The 23,543-nt window shown below is 46.6% G+C and overlaps 1 protein-coding gene across 1 annotated transcript in view; it reads left to right on the top strand.

The window, feature by feature from the left end:
• LOC124594275 (kinesin-like protein KIF19) overlaps positions 1–23,543 on the top strand; it is a 458,271-nt gene that overhangs the window by 281,059 nt on the left and 153,669 nt on the right. The window contains exon 4 of the mRNA XM_047132640.1: positions 19,469–19,729. Coding sequence (XP_046988596.1) covers positions 19,469–19,729 — 261 coding nt within the window. The remainder of the gene's footprint in view (positions 1–19,468; positions 19,730–23,543) is intronic.

Raw genomic sequence — 23,543 nt, 5'->3', positions numbered from 1 at the left:
GATCAGAGCTACCGTTCTGTAGACAACAATGTCTACATTCTCAACTATATTTACATGTCTATTTTGCAGATCACTGTTAAGTGCATAGTAGTGTGTACATCCCACCGTATCAGTTATTAGAGCTTTTACCCTCCATTCACGTATGGAGCGCGGGAAGAATAATTGCTGACATGGCCCAGTGCACCCTGTAGTTAATCTTGCCTTCTCGATCCCTATGGGAGTGATTTATTCATACTGGCAGAGGATTCAACGAACCACTTTCACTCTGTTTTTCTAACGTTCCATTGTCTGACAGCGGGCGGGAAAGACTTACATGTTTCCGCGGGAGCTCCGATTTCTCTCATTTTATTACGATGGTCAAGGGCGCCAACAAAATATTTCCACATCAGAGGAGAAAGCTGGAGTTTGAAATTTAGTGAAAGGATTTCGTCGCATCGAGAAACACTTCTTTTTTAATGATTGCCACTGCAATTCGCTTATCATATCCGTGACACTTTCTCCCCTATTTCGTGATAACACAAAACGAACTGCTCTTCTTTGAACTCTCTCAACGTCCTCCGTCAATTCTTTCTGTTAATGCTCCCATATGGCGCAAAGATACTCTAGACGAGGGTAGACAAGCGTAGTGTAGTCAGTCTCTTTAGTGGATCTGTTGCGTCTTCTAAGTGTTCTGCTACCAAAACCCAGACTTTGGTTCTCCTTCTCCACAACATTAACTATGTGATCGTTCCAATTTAACTGTAATCCCTATGTATTTAGTTGAATTGACAGCCTTCAGATTTGTGTGATCCTTCGTGTATAAGAAATTTAACGGGTTAAAGGAATCCGTTAAATTTCTGATGGTGGTATGTGGCCCAGGTACTGGAAACTAGGAACAAGGGGAGGAGTGGAGGTATCTGTACGTTCGATGACGTTGGCGACGAGGGAATAATCAAACTGGGGATCCTCTGGAATGGGAGAGACATCGGATAGGTGGGAGGCAAAGTGGTAGGACGGTTCCCAGTAAGGCGATGGAAAGCAGACCAATACTTGGAAGAGTTTATTGGGAGCGTCGCGTTGTGTTGTGTGCATGTGTGTCGCCAGGCACGGCGTTTCTTCGCAGTAAGCATGTTACGGATGTGTCGTTGTAATTGCTGGTGGCGGGTGAGTATGTCCTAGTCAAGAGTGCAGTGGAAGGATCGGTAGAGGCGACAGGAGTCACGAGGGATGTGGTGTCAACGCCAGACACCACACTTGCTAGGTGGTAGCCTTTAAATCGGCCGCGGTCCGTTAGTATACGTCGGACCCGCGTGTCGCCACTGTCAGTGATTGCAGACCGAGCGCCGCCACATGGCAGGTCTAGAGAGACTGACTAGCACTCGCCCCAGTTGTACAGCCGACGTTCATAACAATGGTTCACTGACAAATACGCTCTCATTTGCCGAGACGGTAGTTAGCATAGCCTTCAGCTACGTCATTTGCTACGACCTATCAAGGCGCCATAGCATTTGATAGTTAATATTGTGAAGCTTGTACAGTAACGAGAGATGTTCACCAATTGTGGATTAAAGTTAAGTATTCCAACAGCTACGTACTTTATTTGCTAGACTCAAATCCTTTAACTGTTCCAGACCTCACGCCAATCTGCGTGAGCTTAAAAGCATACATTTCGGCCTCCTCTAGCAACACGGTGTTGGCTCTTCTGCCAACACTACAAAGGATAAGGATGGCCTGTGGGAGGCAGGACTAGGCGGTGAGGGTGGATGGCTTTAGTAGTGATATGGGTGGCTGCGGCGTCAGATAGGGTCTGGTGGAGGACGGCAGCAGTTCAGGAGGTGTCATCGGGATACTGGATGGTATGTTCATGGTGTTCGGCCTGGGTGTGTATAGAGTCCCGGTAGGCATCACAGTTGGCTCGAGAGTAATCGTGGACAAGTTTAGGAGAAATGTCAGGGCGAGGAATGGGGCCGGGATGGCGACCATTAGAGATAGTGAGTAGGACAGGGGCATGGTCGCTGCCAATTAGGTCAAGGACTTCCGCAGTGATGCGCCCGAGGAGGTTGAGAGAGGCCAGTATCTCGTCAGGAGTGGTGTTGGATTTGGGTTGGGTCTGTTGTGGGAGGGGAACCAGGTCTCCCTAGAGGGTTGTGATAAACTGATGCCACCACTGGAGTTCAGCAGGGGCTCCGCTGTGGATATTGAGGTCTGCGACAATCACGTAGGTGGAGGAGGTACAGTCAGTGTGGGCCTCGAAATCGTATGGGATAGGGATATGAAGGCTGATGCAGATGGTGGGACATGTGACGGTAAGGGTGGGAAAGAAGAGGCTGAGGGTGAGATGCTCAGCAGGATCGTTGAGGAGAGGTTGGGGTCGAACAGGGTGGTGCTTGAGGTGGCTGATAGCAACCCTGCCACAAGCTAGGGGGTACGGATTATCAGTGCAGTGGAGAGTGTAAAGGGCTATGGAAGTGGAGATACCGGGTTAGAGGAAGGTTTCATTTAGGATGAAGGCATCCATGCAGTGTCGATTGAGGGTGTGGAGGAAGAGGAGTTTGTAGATGGCCAGGGAGCGGATATTGTGATAAAGGATACTGTAATGTTGCTATGCCATGCTAGGGGAGATTTAGACGAGGGTTGTGAGGAGGGTGAAAGTGAAGTGGGCCTGGTTGTGGGAGTAGGTGGCAAAGTTGGTAAGGTGGAAGACAGGATGTTTTGGAGCACACTGGTGACAAAGCAGATGATGTCCTCTGCAGGAGGAGGAGGGTGGAGTGAGTTGTTGGGGTGGATGGGTTCGTCGACAGTGTGGACAGGGACAGTGAGCTCAGGGGTGACAGGAGGAGGTTTCGCTTTACATTTCGAGGAGTACGTAGGATGGGGTTCATTACAAGTGTTACAGGAGGGAGGAAGAGGAAAGGTTGGGGCAGCTCTTCAGGAAGTGGGAATCCTTGCGGTGGGGGTAGGTAGGGGGCTCTATCAGGCGGCAGTGATATGGTTGTTGTACTTAAGGCAGTGTTGGCAGTGTTATGATTTGAGGGGGAAATGGGGGGTTGGAGGAAGGTTTCATTTAGGAAGAAGGCATCCACACAGTGTCGATTGAGGGTGTGGAGGAAGAGGAGTTTGTAGGTGGTCAGGGAGCGGATATTATGATAAGTGATACTGTAATGATGCTGTGCCATGCTAGGGGAGATTTAGACGAGGGTTGTGAGGAGGGTGAAAGTGAAGTGGGCCTGGTTGTGGGAGTAGGTGGCAAAGGTGGTAAGGTGGAAGATGGGATGGGCAGTGAGGGCGATTTGGAAAGGGTGTTGGGGCATTGGAAGGGGTCGATGTTTTGGAGCACACTGGTGACAAAGCAGATGATGTCCTCTGCAGGAAGAGGAGGGTGGAGTGAGTTGTTGGGGTGGATGGGTTCGTCGACAGTGTGGACAGGAACAGTGAGCTCAGGGGTGACAGGAGGAGGTTTTGCTTTACATTTGGAGGAGTACGTAAGATGGGGTTCATTACAAGTGTTACAGGAGGGAGGAAGAGGAGAGGTTGGGTCAGTTGTTCAGGAAGTGGGAATCTTTGCAGTGGGGGCAGGTAGGGGGCTCTATCAGGCGGCAGTGATATGATTATTGTACTTAAGGCATCGTTGGCAGTGGTATGATTGGAGGGGGAAATGGGGGGGTCAACTTTGTGATGCCTATTGTAGATGATGGTTCCATCTGTGAGGAAGTGGTCGATGGAGGAGGAGAATTCTTTGAATAGGCACACAAGGTAGTCGGCCTGGCATTATTAAACATGTGACAGGCCGATAGAATTTCTGTGTTGGGATGGGAATTTAGGTCTACCAACACCTCAGCCTCCATGATGATGTGGCTAAGCATCCTGATCATGGCGGTGAAGGTCAGTGGACGTCAGTGAGGTTGAGGCTGTTGGAGAGAGGATGGGGTGTTGCAGGGGATAAGGGTCAACATTAGGGCGTTTGGTAGGTTTTTTGGTCAGGATAGGGTGGGAAGGGGGTTGGGGGATGAGTTGCAGAGGGAGGTGGCGGGGGCAGGTCTTCCCTGAGGTTAGAGTGAGGCAGGGGGTGTTGGTGTGAGTGTGGCAGAGGCTGTGGCACGGTGGGCAGAAATCAGTGCCAGTTGATAGCCTGTCGTACGTGGTGCAGCAACTGGTGGGAAGTCTAAAATGGTGATAGGGCGGCAGCTAAGGTTGAGGGAGAGTTGGGGGAAGTGACAGCCGAAAATGGTGCAGGAATGGGGCAGACAGGCAGAGACGGGAGGACGAGGATGGAGTCTGTGAATGAGCTCCATGTGATGGTGGTTGGACCAGCTGAGGGGGAGGTGAAAATGATGAAGGTGGTAGGGTGGGACATGGCGGTTGTGTGCGTGTGGGGGTGAAAATGGCGATGGTGGTGACGGCGACGGGGGCAGCAGCAGCGAGGACAGTGGCAGCGGCAAAGGACTGTGGCGATGGCGGCACAGCAGCGGTGGCGGCTGCGAGGGAGCCCTCACAGCGATGTGGGAGCAGCGGCAACTTGACCAGGGCAGGTCGACAGCCCTTCCGGCAGGCTGTGAAGGTGGTCAGGAGAATCCCTACAGGCAGCGGCTGGATGACGACAGCAAAAGGGGTGGCCCAGTATCCTCGACTGTGGGGAGGAGGGGGGGGGGGGGCGGCGGTGGCAGCGACCACCAGGCGGTGGCTCTGACGGAGGGATGGCTGGCGGCGGCGGCGGTGGCTGGCGTAGAGATGGCGGCACACAGATGGCGGCAGCAGCAGCAGGGGCGAGGGCCGCTTCCAAATGCGTTGATTCCATCCTGAGGGTAGTCCCGGCAGTGTAAAGTTCTCACTTGGAATCGAGAGGATCCAACCCTCAAGAATGTACTACAGTCTACACAATCGATGATGAGGTGCTTTGTGGTTCTCAGTGCCTCAAAGGGATCACTCTATGATAACAAGGAAAACTTTATGTACCATCTCTCATTCAGAATCCCATAAAATAGGTTTTCTCTCAGTATAACTGTAACTTAATCTTCTGTCCGATCTAATTTTAGTACATAATCTATGAATTCGCATATCTGTGGAGTATGCTACCACTTAGCGGGATTTATGGCGAACATAGAAGTCTGCTGCAGTGTTGCTACCACCTGGTGGTACTGATGTAAACTAGTAGTTGAGTGGTAAAGACTAGCAATGCAGACCATGAAGTGTGCACATTGTTTATCAAATCCGTATACGTTTGGCACTTAAGGCAGTTACGGTTGTGCATGGGCAGAAGCTCCTTAAAATGTGCACAAGTGAAGGTGTGTGCACAACTGTGACGCCAAGTCCTACTGAGTCTAGTGGAGCAATACGTAACACACCGCTGTAGATTTAGTGCCGTGTATCTCAGATTATCGCATCGACATAACTTTTAATAGCATCCAAAGAAAAATAACCAATAAATCCGCAAGGTGTCAAAATTTAGGGTGTTCACGTGTTCTTGTGTTCTGACACAGTGGCCGCCATTGGTCCCTATCCATACAAAAACGGAACAACTTTACACTACACTGTTACTGAAACGGGGGTTGCAATATATCACTAGATTCAACACTTGAAGTTTGTTATAAAATCCTTCTCAGTTGGTTTCAGTGGGATAGTTAGCGTCTGTTTTCAAGCGTCTGCTAGTTCAGTTTTTCCAACATCTTTGTGGCATTCTCCCATGGGTGAAACAAAACTGTGACCATTTGTATCGCCCTTCTCCGTATATATCCAATATCACCTGATAGTCCTATTTGGTACTGGTCCCACATGCTTGAGCAATAGTTTAGGATGAGTCGCTTGAGCGTTTTGAACGCAGTCTCTTTCTATCAACGAACCGCATTCCGCCCCCGATAGCTGAGTGGTCAGCGTAACAGAATGTCAATCCTAAGGGTCTGGGTTCGATCACCGGCTGGTTCGTAGATTTTCTCCGCTCAGGGACTGGGTGTTGTATTGTCCTAATCATCATCATTTCATCCCCATCGACGCGCAGGTCGCCGAAGTGGAGTCAGATCGAAAGACTAGCACGCGACGATCGGCCTACCCGACGGGATGCCCTACTCACGCAGCATTTTATTTAACGAACCACAGTCCGCCACCTGCTTTACCTATGACTGAGCCAATGCCACCGTTCCATTTCATATAACTGCAAGTTGTTACACCCAGGTATTTCTATAAATTCACCGATTCGACTTGCGATTCATCGATATTGTAGTCACAGGATAGTACGTTTTCTTTCGTCTTGTGAAGAGTAAATTTTAAATTTCTGAACAATTAAAGCATATTGCCAATCTTCACACCCCTTTAAAATCTTAGCAGGATATGAGTGAATATTTGTGCAGTTTCTTTAAGGCAATACTTCATTATAAATAACTGCATCGTCTGCGAAAAATCTGCGGTCACCATTAAAATTGTCTGTATCGTCATTAATATACAACATCAACAGCTAGGGTCCCAGCACACTTCCCAGGGGCACACATGAAGTCGCTTCTACATCTATCGACGACTGCAATCCAAGACAGGCTAATTTGCTGCGTACTTCATACTGCAAAATCCTCAATCCAGTCGCAAATTTTGACTGATACGGTTGTGCTTTTGATAACTGATGTCGATGTAGATTCAGATAAATCTCAGTTCTGTAAGAATGAAGGAGGAAACTGACCGTGGCTTTTCAAAGGACTAACTCTAGCATTCGCCTTAATCGATTAAGTGAAACCACTGAAAGCCTAAATCTGAATGACAGGACGATCTGAATGGGAGTCTACTGCCATCTGGTCAGTAAATAGTCCAAGTGCCTGGTTCTGAGAGGAGTAGTGGCGGATGTACAGAGAGCTACCTGTCTTTCTATTACATTTGTCCGACGCTTACACCTGGATCTTTCCTTAAGTGACTGCATTGAATACGTTCAACTGCGGTATGAGGGTTGCATGAGTCTGGGAGGTAGAAGGGATGCTCGTGAATCGAAAGTAAGTAATGTTATTTTCTGTAGTGAGTGGAAGTGAAGAAGAGAGAGTAAATATTTTCTAAGCATAGGATATGTCCAGAGATGACGTTGAATGAATTAATACAGAGCAAATATTTGCGACTTTCTGGTGTGGAGGTTTTAGGCTTCATGAATTTAGTACCGGATGGTTACCAGCTCTAGATGTATGGCATTAGCATATTCACTCTGCTAAAACGTGTGTCGTACACTATTTTGGAAGGACATGCCGTTGTTCTTGGTGAAGCTGATGGGGTTGATGCCGGGTCTAAGCTGCAGCTGTTAGGGCTGCTTTCGCTGCCCTTTTCGTGTCTAGATGACTTTATGCTGATTTTGGCACTGCTGACAATTTTATCAACCCAAAAGTAATGGTACCGTGCTTTATTATAGTTCAGAGTCAGCCAGCCGTGTGCCAAGAATTGATTCCTCCATAACATGACTTGCTGCGTCATTCTTTCATGATCCGAATCTGGTACAGCTGAAGGCACGTTATTAATGTAAACGATGCATGAAAGCGGCTCTAGAGTTGAAGCCTGAGGAACAGCCAGCATTACAGTACAAATGTTAGCTCATTCCCTCTTGTCTGACGGTATAATGCACTCTTCAGATTCCTACAGTTCAGAGAAGTTTGAAACCTACTTAATTTCTTACCATTAATACCATAATATTCTAATTTATTTTAGTAAGTGTTCTGTGCTACACAGTCTGAAGGAACTGCAACGTCTATATCTGTATTACAATAAGAAAGCATATCTACTACGACATTTATCGATATTCTTGATGAAAAGCTTGCCACGTGTCCTTATAGCAATGAGTCGCATTGGGCGAAACCAATCTAACGACAGGTGGTGAACATCAAGAATCTTTACTATGTCCTTCCTTGTGTGACGGTAGGGTGCCACCCCACTTTTGATTTTTATGGGTATAACATTCAACAAGCCTCTTATTTATTTTTATACAATTTGATTACTGTATCATTAACTGGTTTTCAAGCAATTGCAGGTTCATTAACAGATGAATAGTGTTACAAGAACATTATATGGACCATGCGCAGGTAGAAGATGTGGTCACGGTGCTGGCGCATAACGGAAATTCTGTAAAGATATGTTTATGAAACGTAAGGGTCGTTATGCTTTATGTTACTTATATTGCATCGTTGTACAGATGACGAATTCATTCTAATTGATGTGAAGGTCGATTGCAGCATATCATGACCTCACACAAATGCAGGATGCTTTTCGATCGGTACCCCTGATATTTGCAGGCTATTGAGAAGCTAGCACGAGTGGGGTGGCTGTAGGAATCTGGAACACTCTATAATAATTAGTACTGGAATACTTAAATAACTTTCACTTAACTTTGTTCTGCTACAGCACCCCAGGAACATAAATAATAACAACTATCTTTCTTGAATACAAATGACTCATTAACAAACATTAACTGAAACTTCCTGGCAGATTAAAACTGTGTACCGGACCGAGATTCGAACTCGGGACCTTTGCCTTTCGCGGGCAAGTGCTCTACCAACTGAGCTACCCAAGCACGACTCACGCCCCGTCCTCACAGCTTTACTTCTGCCAGTACCTCGTCTCCTACCTTCCAAACTTTACAGAAGCTCTCCTGCGAACCTTGCAGAACTAGCACTCCTGAAAGAAAGGATATTGCGGAGACATGGCTTAGCCACAGCCTGGGGGATGTTTCCAGAATGAGATTTTCACTCCGCAGCGGAGTGTGCGCTGATATGAAACTTCCTGGCGGATTAAAACTGTGTGCCGGACCGAGATTCGAACTCATATCGAACTTCATATCAGGGCACACTCCGCTGCAGAGTGAAAAATCTCATTCTGGAAACATTAACTGGATTATACAACAAACAAAATAAAACAATTCTGGTATTACGTGCGAAACACATGCGCCAACTAGAGTCTGCGAACCTAGCAAGCTGAAGGATATTCTAATCTGACTTCGCTCACGACCTGTAGCTGACTCGGCCTGTGCGATCTGCAAGTCTCCGTCCGTGCCATACGGCAGCACTGCAAGCGCCAGCGAGTCCAGAGAGGTTGCAAGTGGTGGACCGCTTTCGATAATCGCAACCTCTAGCGTGGTGTCTAACGTTGACACCACACTAATAATTCACATTATTGCAGGATTACGAGTATATTTATGTATAAGTTGTCAAAATGTGCAATTCAGAATGAGTTTTTCATCGATGCCACAATGCACTGAAATGTAAGTAACCTAAAACACAGCGACCTGTACATTTTAATGTGTTACTAGTTAGGGTAGCCAACAAAGACAATCAGACACATAAATATAACTCATTTACAAAATGTTTTACAATATGCATGCTTAATATTTGAGATCTATGTAACTTTGAACTGATGTAGGTCCTTCTGTCATGATGTGTTACATATGCTCTAAGAAAGAAAGAAAGAAAAAAAAAACGCAGCACATGGATTATCCGAATGCGACTGAAATCGGCAATTGTGTTTTACATGTACAAAAAGAAGTTATTGAAATTTCAGAAAAAAGTGTATGATTTATTCAAGAGAAAGACTTCACAAATTGGGCATGTTTGCAACGCACCGGGCCACCTCTGACCACTATTCAAGCAGTTCTTCGGCTTGGCATTGATGGATAGAGTTGTTGGATGTTCTTCTCAGGCATATCATGCCAAATTCTGCTCAATTGGCGCATTTCGTCGTCAAAGTCCTAAGCTGGTTGCAGGGTGCTTGCGCATAACGCGCCAAACATTCTCAATTGGAGGGAGATCCGGAGTCCTTGCTGACCAAGGCAGAGTTTGGCAAGAACGAAGACATGCAATAGAAAATTTCACCGTGTGTGGACAGGCATTATACTATGCAACAATTAAAATGTAAATCGAATGAATATAGTCAATTCCTATCAGTTGGAATGTGCTGATAGCGAATATCACAAAGACAATTCAAAACTAGCTCTAGTTTTCATTTCACGCTGTTCCATTACGGTGAGATAATTATATACGGATATTTATGTTAAGTTTAAAATAAAATATTATAATGATATGTCAAACTCATAATAACTTGTAACAATGGACTATATTATTGTCCCAGATCTTACTTGTGTGCAATATTTTGGATATAAGCATTTTGATACCATTTTTAGTGATCTTTTTGTCTCCCTCCTCTTCAACTTCAGTGACTTTATTAATGCATGTAATAATTTTTGCACATTTGTTTCCAGACTAACTATCAGTTATTCTAGTTGACTGCTACCGAAGTGAAAAAAATGCCGCGAGTTTGTGTTAACAGTGCTAACACATTTTTCTATGTGTGTGGAGAAGTGACATTTGCTTCACAAAAACAGCAAATAACTCCATTGATTAAAAAAGCTTACAGTTGTTATTTTGGGTGCAAAATAGGTGAGCAGGATAAACCCTGGGCTCCACATGTGATCTGCAACACTTGTGCCACCAACATAAGGAACTGGATGCATGGGAAATGACGTACAATGCCCTTCGCAGTGCCCATGATCTGGCGTGAGCCAACTAACCACGTCAGTGACTACTACTTTTGTTCGGTTCCTCCTATCAAGAAGGGAATATCTAAGAAGAAGAAGCGGACAGTGATCTATCCTAACATTCCATCTGCCGTAGTCCAGTTCAACATGGGGAAGGATTGCCAATACTTGAACCACTGACAAAGTACGAGAGTGCGAGATTACTTCTGATGGGGATTCTGAATACCCTGAACCATGTAAATCACAAGATCCAGAGTTTCTTCCAAATATATCATCAACTGATAATCCACGAAAGTTGTCTCAAAATGAGTTAAATGATCTCATTAGAGATTTGGAACTCTCTAAATCTAAGGCTGAGATTTTATCATCAAGATTGCAGAGCGCAATTTCCTGGAAAGGAATGTAAATGTTTCATTCTGCCGCAGAAGAGAGCTATAATTCACTCCAATTTTAAACATGCAAGATAGTCTTGTAGCATGTGTAGACATAAATGGCCTAATGAAGGCGCTCAGAATTAATTACAACCCTGATGAGTGGAGACTCTTTATTGATTCGTCAAAGTTGAGCTTAAAGCAGTGCTTTTACATATTGGTAATGAGCTTCCTTCTATTCCAGTTGGGCATAGTGTGCATATGGAAGAGTCATACCAAAACATGAAAATTTTACTAGAATCCATCAAGTATAACGACTCTCAATGGCAGATATGTGGTGACTTGAAAGTGGTTGCACTGCTATTAGGTATGCCGTTAGGGTATAGTAAACATTGCTGTTTTCTCTAAGAATGGGATAGCTGAGCTCGTGCATCTTATTACAGTAAACATGAATGGCCCACCAGAAAACCTCTTCAACCAGATATAAAGAACATTAAGAGTATACCTCTAGTAGACCCTAAACTGATTCTGCTCCCCCCTCCCCCTCCCCCCTTGTACATCAAGTTGAATCTCATGAAAAACTTTGTTAAGGGAATTAACAAAGATGGTGACGTGTTTAAGTACTTAAGGCAAAAATTCCCTTACTTAAATGATGCCAAAGTACAGAAGGGCATCTTTATAGGCCCACAGATTCTAGAGCTTTCTGGAGGCCAGACTTTTGATGGAATCATACAAGGTGATGAGAAGCAAGCATAGGAATGCCTTAAGACAGTCTGTTTACAGTTTTTAGGTTGGTTCAAATGGCTCTGAGCACTATGGGACTTAACTTCTGAGGTCATCAGTCCCCTAGAACTTAGAACTACTTAAACCTAACTTACCTAAGGACATCACACACACCCATGCCCAAGGCAGGATTCGAAGCTGCGACCGTAGCGGTCGCGTGGTTCCAGACTGTAGCGCCTAGAACTGCTCCGCCATTTCGGCCGGCTACAGTTCTTAGGGAACAAACGAGCAATAAATTACAAGGAGATTGTAGATAACATGTTGTCATCTTATGAAAAACTTGGTTGCAACATTTCATTGAAATTGCATGTCTTACATAGTCATCTTGACTTCTTTCCCAAAAATTGTGGTACAGTATGTGATAAACATGGGGAGCGGTTTCATCAAGATATTGCCACATTTGAGAAGAGGTATCCCGGAAAGTGGAGCCCTACTATTTTAGCAGATTACTGCTGGACTATCGTAAGGGATGTTCCCGAGTATGTGTATAAACGTCAAGCCAAGCGAAAACAGTCATCTTCTGAATTTATCTCTGAACAAAATATGTAATTGTATATACAGTACATATGGACATTTAACATTGGTAATCCTTTATATGCATTTGTGACCATTTAATTAATAAATTTTCTTTTGTGCTTTAGATAGTTCTGGTACAAAGTAGACTTACAAAGTATTTTCATTTGTGTAATATTATCTCCTTTGTTTCTTAATATTTTTCTTCCAGAATAGCACTGAAATGCATAACACATAACATAATTCAAGTAATTATTCACTTAAAATTTGTTCTGCTGAATATGGGAACATTAATGCATATTTAGTTAGTGAGTTATTTATACAAAAATGTAGATTACTTTTTTAAAAAATCTAGAGATAAAGATTTATAAAGATGGTGAATTTGTATCATTTTATACTTAAATAAACATAACTAACTTACAATCATGCAATTTACACATTTTCACTTCAAATTTTTTGTTCGGTGTTATTTTGCTGAAAGGTAAACCCAGCAAAGAGCAAAGAAACGGGGTGTAGAGTATGTCACTGTACCGGTATACTGTGAAGGTGCGACAGATGACAACCAAAGGCGTTCTGCTATGAAAAGAAACGGCAGCCCCGACTATCACTCCTGGTTGTCAGGCCATATGGCGGGCTCCAGCCAAGTTAGTGCCCCACTGCCGTCCAGGCAGCCTCCAGACACGTCTTCGCTGATCACCAGGCTTCAGTTCAAGGCAGGATTCATTACTGAAGACAGTTCTACTCTCGGCAGTGAGATTCCAGACTGATGACATGCTTGGAGACGCTCCAGACAGTGCTGGAATACCAACCTTACTGTCGCCAGCCATACAGCTGAACAACCAGGAGTGATAGTCTAGGATGCCATTTCTTTTCATGGAAGTACCCCATCCACAGCACCCTTACAGCACAGGGATACGTCTATGCCCTGTTTTGTTGCCCTGCATGGGAAGGCATCCTGGGCTTACATTTTAGCAAGATAATACCATCTGCATACGACGAGAGTTCCCACTGCTTATTTTTGTGCTTGCCAAGCCCTACCTTGGGCAGCAAGTTCGCCAGATCTCGGCCATATTGAGAACGTTTGGAGCACTGTATGTGGGGCCCTCCGACTAACTAGAGATTTTGACAACGTAACGCGCCAATTGAGCAAAATTGACAGGATATGTCTCAAGAGGACATACAGCACCTCTATCAATCAGTGACAAGCCGAGTAACTGCTTACATACGGGCCAGAGGTGGGCCAACACGTTATCGACTTGCTCAGTTTGTGAAGTTTCTTCTTGAATAAATCATCCAACTTTTCTGCAATTGTAATAAATTGTTTGTCTGTATATGTACATCACATCTACCGATTTCCATTCCGTTTGGATTATTCCCCCAATTAGAGGAATGTTCCTGATAGAAAAAAGTAGTCTTGAATTAGAATAATGTTCTTGATAGAAACGAAGTAGTCTTCAGCGCCGATACTGTCAGATAAGTGTCTCACTAGTGGTAATGGTTAATAGTGTCATGCTACAGCGCTGTACTTTCCTCACTACAGCCTTCGGTTTTAAAGTCGACATGAGTTTGAAGATTCACTGAGTTTGGGGGGAGGCATTGAGGTCATGTTAATACAGCATCTTTTGGTGGTTTGTAAGCGTGGCACACCTCATTGAAGACAGCGACCGTTGGAAGAGCAGGCCCGTCCAGTGGCAGGCTGGTGGGAGGTTTAAAAGTACCGTGTCCTGCATAGCTGTCAGTGGTGCTTGGCATGCCAGATGTGGTCGACAAAGATGCTGTCGTAGCGCACGTTTCATAAACATTTCGACAGCTAATTTTCCATCGTTTCCTCCAGTTTTTTTTTCTTCCAAAAAGGAGGCACCAGCACAAAACGCCGCTCTGCAGCCTAAAGAAAAGTTAAAAAAAACAGAATTAGGAGATATGAGAACAATAGAAGGAGGTGATATAACTGTGACTATTAAAAACTGAAACATGGAGAAAAAGATGCAAAGAAAATATAAAAACAAACGGTCGGTGATGCAGATTAAAACACACAGTAAATAGACAGGCACAATTAAAAAATACGGTGACTGCCTGGTTACTGTTTGCATGAGATAAAAAACACAACTAGCGACTGTGTGGTGGCTGTTCAGAACACTGAAAGGGGATGCACAACAGAGAACTCGCACTTAAAACAGCACTATAGAGCCAACACAGAGGCAGATGGAGGGTGGGGGTGGGTGGGGGGAGATCTGGAATGATGAGTGGGAAAAGGGGGGAGGAGAGGAAATGAAAAAAAAGGACAGAGCTACTGGATGGAGGGGACATAGAAATGGGGGGGGGGGGGGGCTGGGCGGACACGAGGTCTGGGAAAGGCAGTGGAAGGGAGGGCAAAAGGATTTGGGGGGGAGGGAGAGAAGGGACTCAGAGAGAGGGTAGGCGGGGAAAAAACAGGATGGAAGGAGGGGGAGAGGGAGAGGGAGCCCGGGAAAAGAACAGAGGAAGGGAGGGGGAAGTGAGGATCAAAGTTATAGGAGGGGTAAATGGAGGGAGAGAGGGCATCATCTGGGAGGGGGAGTCGATGGAAGCCACCTTGGGAAAGGAGATGAAGGGTGTAGACGTGGAGGGTGGGGGGGGGGGGACAATGGTGAAGGCACGGCAGAGGGCAGGCGCTGGAGAGGAGAGGAGAGGAGCAACCAGGGGATGAGGGGGATCAAGTCGGCGGGAGGTGTAGAGGACATTGATATGTTCCAGGAATAGGAGCAGATGGGGGAAAGGAATCAGGTCATAGAGAATCCGCATGGGGGACCTTCCTCCAGTTTTTCTTTTTTCTTTATTGAGCATCGATTCCCCCTGAAGGGGGTGGGTTGGCAGCAGCTTAGTACGCTGCCCTACAGCCTACAGAATTTGTTTTAAAAAGATGAAGATAATAAATAATAAAAGCAGGCGATAAAATCGGTGACTGAAATGGTAAAATGGCGGAAAATCGTTGAACTTAAAACATAAAACAAAGGGTTGATGATGCTAATAAAATGCATACGAAGCAGACAGGTAAAACAATAGACAGATAATTAAAAAAAGACGGTGACAGTCTGGTTTCTGTTCATAAGAGATATAAAATTGACACCCAGCGACAGCATGGTTTCTGTTCGCAACACTTTGGAAAGACGAACAACACTGAACATTCACTTGAACACTGCACTAAAATATTGGCACAAATATGATATACCACAGCCGAGGGCAGATGGGGGGAACCTGGGCAGATGACGGGAAAGGAAAGGGGGGGGGGGAAGAAGAGGAAAATGCGAAATGGGGGGAGGGGGGAAAGCGGCTGATGGAGGACGAGGACCCATAAGAGGGGGGGGCGGGTGCTGGGCAGACGCGACAGGGAGTGGGGAAAGGCAGAGGAGAGGCTTTCTCCAGTTTTTTTTTCTTTATTGTTAATTTCACACTTGATACAGGTAGGCCAGCAGCAGCATATTACGCCGCTCTTTGGACACAGATAAACTAATGGTACAAAAGAAGACAATTGCAGAACAGACAGGGAGGACATACAAACATAGACATATAAAATTAAGCCATACAGAGCCGTTCACAGGTGCAGAGTCCAAAATAAAAATGTTCAGACACGTGGATATGTACAGAGATGACAGATGGCACACGCGGACATTGGAGCACAAACGAGTAACACTGGAACATTTGAACACAAACACAACGACACACACAAACACTAGGCGATGATCTCTGGCGTGTGGAAGTTCACTATACGTGTGCGAGTCCGGGGACCTGTCAAAAGGGGAATTAAGGGGGGGAGGAGGGATAGAGGAGTGTGTAGATGCCAGTGGCAGAGGAAATGGGAGGGGGAGGAAAGAAGGTAGGGGGGTAGGGGAAACCGGGGGGAGGAGGGAGAGGGTACCCTCGAGTAAAAAAACACAGGGTGCGGTAGAGGAGGATCAAAGTTGGTAGGAGGGGTAGATGGAGGGGATGGGGGAATCATCAGGGAGGGGGAGTTTGTGGAAGCCACCTTGGGCAAGGGTATGGAGAGTGGAGAGATGGAGAGCAGGTGGGATGTGGGAATGCAGGCGCAGCAGCAGACGGGGGTAGGAGAGGATGGGCGAGACAAGCGGGTGAGGGGGATCAAGTTTGCGGGAGGTGTAGAGGATCTGTATCCTTTTCGAGGAAGAGAAGGAGGTGCAGGAATGGAATAAGGTCATAGAGGATTCTCGTGGGGAAGGGAGACGGGTGTGATAGGCGAGGTGGAGCACATGGCGTTCTACGATTTGAAGGGATTTGTAAAAGGTAGGAGGGGCGGAGATCCAGGTGGGATGAGCGTAGCAGAGGATAGGGTGGATAAGGGATTTATAGGTGTGGAGGGTCCAGACTCCATGATGTGCGGCCAGAAAGGAGCTTGAGGAGACAGAGTCAGGAGCGTGCCTTGGTTTGGATTGTCCGGAGATTGGGGGTCCTGGAGAGGCGACGGTCAAGATGACGCTAAGGTACTTAAGGGTGGGGGTAAGGGCGATACAGCGGCCATAAATGGTGAGATAGAAGTCGAGAAGACGGAAGGAAGGGGTGGTTTTGTCTACAATGATCGCCTGGGTCTTGGAAGGATTGACCTTGGTCAACCACTGGTTACACCAAGCCGTGAACCAGTCAAGATGGGATTGGAGAAGGTTTTGGGAGCGTTGCAGGGTGGGGGCGAGGGCAAGGAAGGCGGTGTCATCAGAATACTGGAGAAGGTGGATGGGGGGGGGGGTGAAGGCGATGGCCTGTCCGCCATATACAAAAGGTATAGAGAAGGGGAGAGAATGGAACCTTGGGGCACACTGGCAAAGGGGCAGAAGGTGTCTTTCAAATGGTGCAAATGGCTCTGAGCACTATGGGACTCAACTGCTGTGGTCACAAGTCCCCTAGAACTTAGAACTACTTAAACCTAACTAACCTAAGGACATCACACACATCCATGCCCGAGGCAGGATTCGAACCTGCGACCGTAGCGGTCGTGCGGTTCCAGACTGTAGCGCCTTTAACCGCGCGGCCACTCCGGCCGGCAAGGTGTCTTTCTCCAGGTTTTTTTTTTTCTTTATTGTTATTTTCAAACCTGGGTACAGGCAGGCCAGCAGCAGAATGCTACGCCGCTCTTTGGCCTCAGAGAAACACACAAGATATAAATGAAGACATCGAGAGAAAAAACATGGTGGACATAGAAACAGAGACAATCACTTTTTAAAATACATGGAGCCATTCACGGGCGTAGAGTCCAAGATAAAATTTGTTCAGACACTTGGACAGAGACGAATATTGTCACATGTGAACAGAGGTGCACAAAAACGAATAATACTGAACCACTTAAGCACAAAATGACGACACACACAGAACATGAGGCGTAGATCTCAGGCGCGCGAATGTTCACTAACCGTGTTCGAGTCTGGGGACCTGCCAAGAAAGGATGAGGGGGGGGTGGGAGAGGGAGAGGGAGAGGGAGAGGGGAGAGCAGATGCCAATGGCAGGAGAGATAGGGGGAAGGGAGGAAGGGGGAGGGGAAGCCCGGGGGAAGAGGGTAGGAGGGAGGAGATGGGGGAAAAGGAAAGAGTAGGGAAGGGAAGAGAAGTTAGGGAGGGTGCCAAAAGGAAAGGACACAGGAAGTGGGGGGGAGGGTCAAAGTTGGTAGGAGGGGTAGATGGAGGGGAGGAGGACATCATCAGGGAGGGGGAGCTGACGGAAGCCACCTTGGGAGAGGGTAAGGAGGGTGGAGAGATGGAGACCGGGTGGGACGTGGGAATACAGGTGCGGCAGCAGGCGGGGGTGGGAGAGGATGGGGGAGACTAGCGGGTGAGGAGGATCGAGTTTGCGTGAGGTGTACAGGATCTGTATCCTTTCAAGGAAAAGGAGGAGGTGGGGGAAGGGGATGAGATCATACAGGATCCGCGTGGGGGAGGGGAAACGGATGTGATAGGCGAGGCGGAGAGCATGGCGTTCAAGGATTTGGAGGGATTTATAAAAGGTAGAGGGGGTGGAGATCCAAGCCGGATGGGCATAACAAAGGATAGAGCGGATGAGGGATTTATAGGTGTGGAGATGGTGGAGGGGTCCAGACCCCACGTACGGCCGGAAAGGAGCTTGAGGAGACGGAGTCGGGAGTGTGCCTTGGCTTGGATTGTCTGGAGATGGGGAGTCCAGGAGAGGCGACGACCGAGGGTGACGCCAAGGTACTTAAAAGTGGGAGTGAGGGCGATAGGACGGCCATAGATGGTGAGATAGAAATCAAGGAGGCGGAAGGAAGGGGTGGTTTTGCCTACAATGATCGCCTGGGTTTTGGAGGGATTGACCTTGAACAACCACTGGTTGCACCAAGCGGTGAACCGGTCAAGGTGGGATTGGAGAAGGTGTTGGGAGCGCTGCAGGGTGGGGGCAAGGGCAAGGAAGGCGGTGTCATTGGCAAACTGGAGAAGATGGACGGGGGGTGACGGCGGCGGCATGTCCGCCGTATACAAAAGGTACAGAAGGGGGAAGAGGGCGGAGCCTTGGGGCACACCGGCGGAGGGGAAAAAGGTGTAGGAATCTGTGTTATGGATGGTGACATAGGAAGGACGGCGGGTGAGAACGGAGCCGATCAGACGGACGTAGTTAATGGGAAGGGCGAAGGTTTGGAGCTTGAAGAGGAGACCGGAATGCCATACGCGGTCATAAGCACGTTCGAAGTCCAGGGAGAAAAAGATTGAGGAGCGACGGGAATTAAGCTGTTCAGAAAGGAGATGAGTGAGGTGAAGGAGAAGGTCGTCGGAAGAGAAGGACGGCCGAAAGCCACACTGGGTAACGGGAAGGAGGCGGTGTTGGCGGAGATGCTGGTGGATGCGTCGGGTGAGGATAGATTCCAGGACCTTGCTGAAGACCGAGGTAAGGCTGATGGGACGGTAGGAGGAGACGGCGGACGGCGGTTTGCCAGGTTTAAGGAACATTAGTATACAGGAGGTTTTCCACAGGTCGGGGTAGTAACCGGTGGACAGGACTACATTGTAGAGCCTGGCCAGGGTGGAGAGGAAAGAGACAGGAGCTTCGCGAAGGTGACGGTAGGTGACACGATCGTGACCAGGAGCGGTGTTGCGTTTTGTGCGGAGTGTAGCAATGAGATCCTGTGTCTTTCTCCAGCACCAGGTTCAGATAATGTTCCTGCAACAACTACATCTCATAATGAGCCTGCAGTGGCTCGAAAACTAGTTAATGGTACAATAAATCGTAACAAAATAGAAAGAAAAGGGTCTGGTTGCATATTATAACCGCATAAACCTCCAATTTAAATCGCAGCTGCAGGTGGACATCCACAGCGGGTGCAGTGGGTTTTGCAGCCTGCTCGTTCTCGTTGCAGAACCGCGGGCGGCGCCTGGCTGAGGGTGCGCACATCAACCGGTCGCTGCTGGCGCTGGGGAACGTGATCAGCGCGCTGGCGGCGGGTCGCGGCCGCTACGTCAACTTCCGCGACTCCAAGCTGACGCGGCTGCTCAAGGACGCGCTGAGCGGCAGCTGCCGCACCGTGATGCTGGCGCACGTCAGCCCGGCCGCGCGGCACCGCGACGAGACGCGCCAGACGCTGCTCTACGCCCAGCGCGCGCGCCGCATCTCCAACAAGGTCAGCGCGCCGCGACCGCTCTGCACGCTGGTCCTGGCAACAGCAGCGGACGCAACCAATAGACTCACCTGTCAACGCTCCATTTCTTTGAAGTACTCCAGTTCATTGTTTTGTAACGTTTTAGAGTGTTCATCCTAAACTATTTCTATATTACATTTGAGATGAGCATTACCTAAAAGACTGAGCATGTGACCATTTAAAGCAAAGGCTTTCCTTTCATCGCCTTGTAAAGAACAATGAATTAAAATTTGTTTCTACAAAGATATTTCTTCACGTGTGCAATATCTGGTCAAAAACATCCTGACACTTATTGTCGGACGTTAATATGGGGTATGTCGACCCCTGGCGCTTATCAAGTCTTGAACTCTGCTGGGGACACTTTCAGTGAGGTGTCTGAAAGTCTGTGGAGGAGTAGCAGCCCATTCTTCCTCAAGATCCTAAATCAGAGAGGGTAGGATGTCACACTCTATGGTGTGGAGCGAAGTCGACATTCTAACTCGTCCCAGAGATGTTCCATTGGGTTTAGTTTGGGAGTCAGGGCAGACAGTCCAGTTCAGTAAAGTTATTGTCCACAAAATCATTGCCTTATAGACCTGCCTTCTGACATCCTGCATTGTCATGCTGACACAAATCATAATCGTCCCCGAACTGTTCATCTACTGTACACAGTAAAGAATGCTGTAAAATCTATGCATATCCTTCAGAATTTAACGTTTGATTCCGCGAAACAACTGGTCCACACTCCAATACGGAAAATACTCCATTCCATAACACCACCACCTCTGTACTTCACTGTTTGCACTGCACGTCTTGGCGGACAACGCTCTACAGCAAAAAAGGGTTATGTAAAGTTATGGTAAACTGAATATTTTTAATTTCAAACTTCCACCATATCATGCATTCGTGTCACTGGCCCATCGCATTCTTGATATCGCCGACTGTGCTATACTTCAACCCAAAGAGTCTCGTTCCTAAGCCGTCCAACCCATCCATCAGACTCGCTGGTCTGTTATCTTATAGCTACTTCCGTAGCAAATGCAAAACTACAGGTTTATAGAAGTATAATGAAATTAACTTATGTAAATAAAAGGAAATTCTGTATTATTTCTGTACGAGTATGATGAAGAACCTTCTTCGCCGTAGTTCCGATCACTACAAGTCGATAAAATTTACAAATTTTCGTGTGGATTGCAATTAATGCCAATGTTTGTTAAATAACAGTACCGTGATACCGTTATGACGGGTTTGATTTGATATCATATGTATTCGTACAAATAAGAATCGCATTTTTTGGTAAAGTCTCAGTAATGGGCTTTCACGAAATCTGTGCCAGAACTTGAAAATGCCAACTGGGTGGCAGATTTAGGATTTTTGCTAGATTTGACTGCTCATTTAGACGACTTCAACAGGAGTCTTCAAGGTAATACTCATCAGTATAATGTTTCAAACAACAGACGCGTTTCAAATGAAACTGAAATTTAGGCAAGCACAAGTAATTGCAAACTTTTTTTTTCATTTCAGCATGTTGGCTGAACGTAATCCTAAAGGCAGGATGAAATACGCAGCAGTAATTGTCGATTTGATGCAAGAATTCGAAAATCGACTTCAAGATTCTCGAAAAATATTTTTGTATCAATGCGACACCTTATACAAACAATGTAGGTACATTGCAAGACGATTTGCTGGTGAATACACAGAGTTGCAGTCTGACACCCAAGTGAAAAATTTGATCATGTATCTTTGTTGGTCTCCCACAAATCATACGTGAGCATAGACAAATATCTCTTGCTGCATAGTAATGCATTACATATATCTTCGTTTGGAAGCACATACGTTTGTGAACAGGTTTTTTTTTCTAAGTAAAGCATACAAATACACTGAAGCATCAAAGAAACTGGTATAAGCATGCGTATTCAAATGCAGAGATATGTAAACAGGCAGAAAACGGCGCTGCGGTCTAACGCCTATATAAGACAACAAACGTCTGGCGCAGTTGTTAGATCGCTTACTGCTGCTACAATGGCGGGTAATCAAGATGTAAGTGAGTTTGAACCTGGTGCTATAGTCGGCGCACGAGCGATGCGACACAGCATCTCCAAGGTACCGATGAGGTGAGGGCTTTCCCGTACGACCATTTCACGAGTGTACCGTGAATATTAGGAATTCCGTAAAACATCAAATATCCGACATCGCTGCGCTGGAAAAAGATTCTGCAAGAACACCAACTGAATAGAATAGTTCACTGTGACAGAAGTGCAGCTCTTCCGCAAATTGCTACAGATTTCAACGCTGGGCCATCAGCAAGTGTCAGCTTGCGAAGGCCTACTCGTGTACCCTTGATAACTGCACGACACAAAACTTTATGCCTCGCCTGGGCCCGTCAACACCGACATCGGACTGTTGATGACTGGAAACTTGTTGCATGGTCGGACGAGTCCCGTTTCAAATTGTATCGAGCGGATGGACGTGAACGGGTATACGGAGACAACCTCATGAATCCATGGACCCTCCATGACACGAGGGAACTGTTCAAGCTGGCGGAGGCTCTGCAGTGTGTGGGGCGTGTGCAGTTGGAATGATACGGGACCCCTGATACATCTACATACGACTCTGACAGGTGACAAGTACGTAAGGATCCTGTCTGATCTCCAGTATCCTGTGCATTCCGACAGACTTGGGCAATTCCAGCAGGACAATGCGACATCCGACGCGTCCATAATTGCTGCACAATGGCTGCAGGAACACTCTTCGCAGTTTAAACACTTCCGCTGGCGACCAAACTCCCCAGACATTCCTGATCATATGTGGGATGCCTTGCAACGTGCTGTTCAGAAGAGATCTCCAACCCCTCGTACTCCTAGAGATTTATGGACAGCCCTGCAGGGTTCATGGTGTCACTTCCCTCCAGCACTACCTCAGACATTAGTCGAGTTGTTGCCACATCGTGTTGCGGCTCTTCTGCGTGCTTGCGGGCACACTACACGATAGTAGGCAGGTGTACCAGTTTGTTTGGCTCTTCAGTGTAGAATCGAAATCTCAGATTAACACCTTGATATCACCCTTAGAAATGCAACCACTTCCATCGGACCTGCTATTGATACATCATTTCCCAAAATTCAAAATCAAATGCCACGTTAATTCTATGACTTTTAACTCCATATACATAAAATTGGTCTATACAACGGCGATGTACTTGAGGACAATATTATGCAAATGGAAGAGGATGTAGATGAAGATAAAATGGGACATACAACAATGCGCGAAGAGTTTGACAGAGCACTGAAAGACCTGAGTCGAAACAAGGCCCCCGGAGTAGACAACATTCCATTGGAACTACTGACGGCCTTGGGAGAGCCAGTCCTGACAAAACTCTACCATCTGGTGAGCAAGATGTATGAAACAGGCGAAATACCCTCAGACTTCAAGAAGAATATAATAATTCCAATCCCAAAGAAAGCAGGTGTTGACAGATGTGAAAATTACCGAACAATCAGTTTAATAAGCCACAGCTGCAAAATACTAACACGAATTCTTTACAGACGAATGGAAAAACTAGTAGAAGCCGACCTCGGGGAAGATCAGTTTGGATTCCGTAGAAATACAGGAACACGTGAGGCAATACTGACCTTACGACTTATCTTAGAAGAAAGATTAAGGAAAGGAAAACCTACGTTTCTAGCATTTGTAGACTTAGAGAAAGCTTTCGACAATGTTGACTGGAACACTCTCTTTCAAATTCTAAAGGTGGCAGGGGTAAAATACAGGGATCGAAAGGCTATTTACAATTTGTACAGAAACCAGATGGCAGTTATAA

Source organism: Schistocerca americana, chromosome 2 (genome assembly GCF_021461395.2).
Source record: "Schistocerca americana isolate TAMUIC-IGC-003095 chromosome 2, iqSchAmer2.1, whole genome shotgun sequence".
Lineage (NCBI taxonomy): Eukaryota > Metazoa > Arthropoda > Insecta > Orthoptera > Acrididae > Schistocerca > Schistocerca americana.
This window is presented reverse-complemented; position numbering and strand designations above follow the sequence as displayed.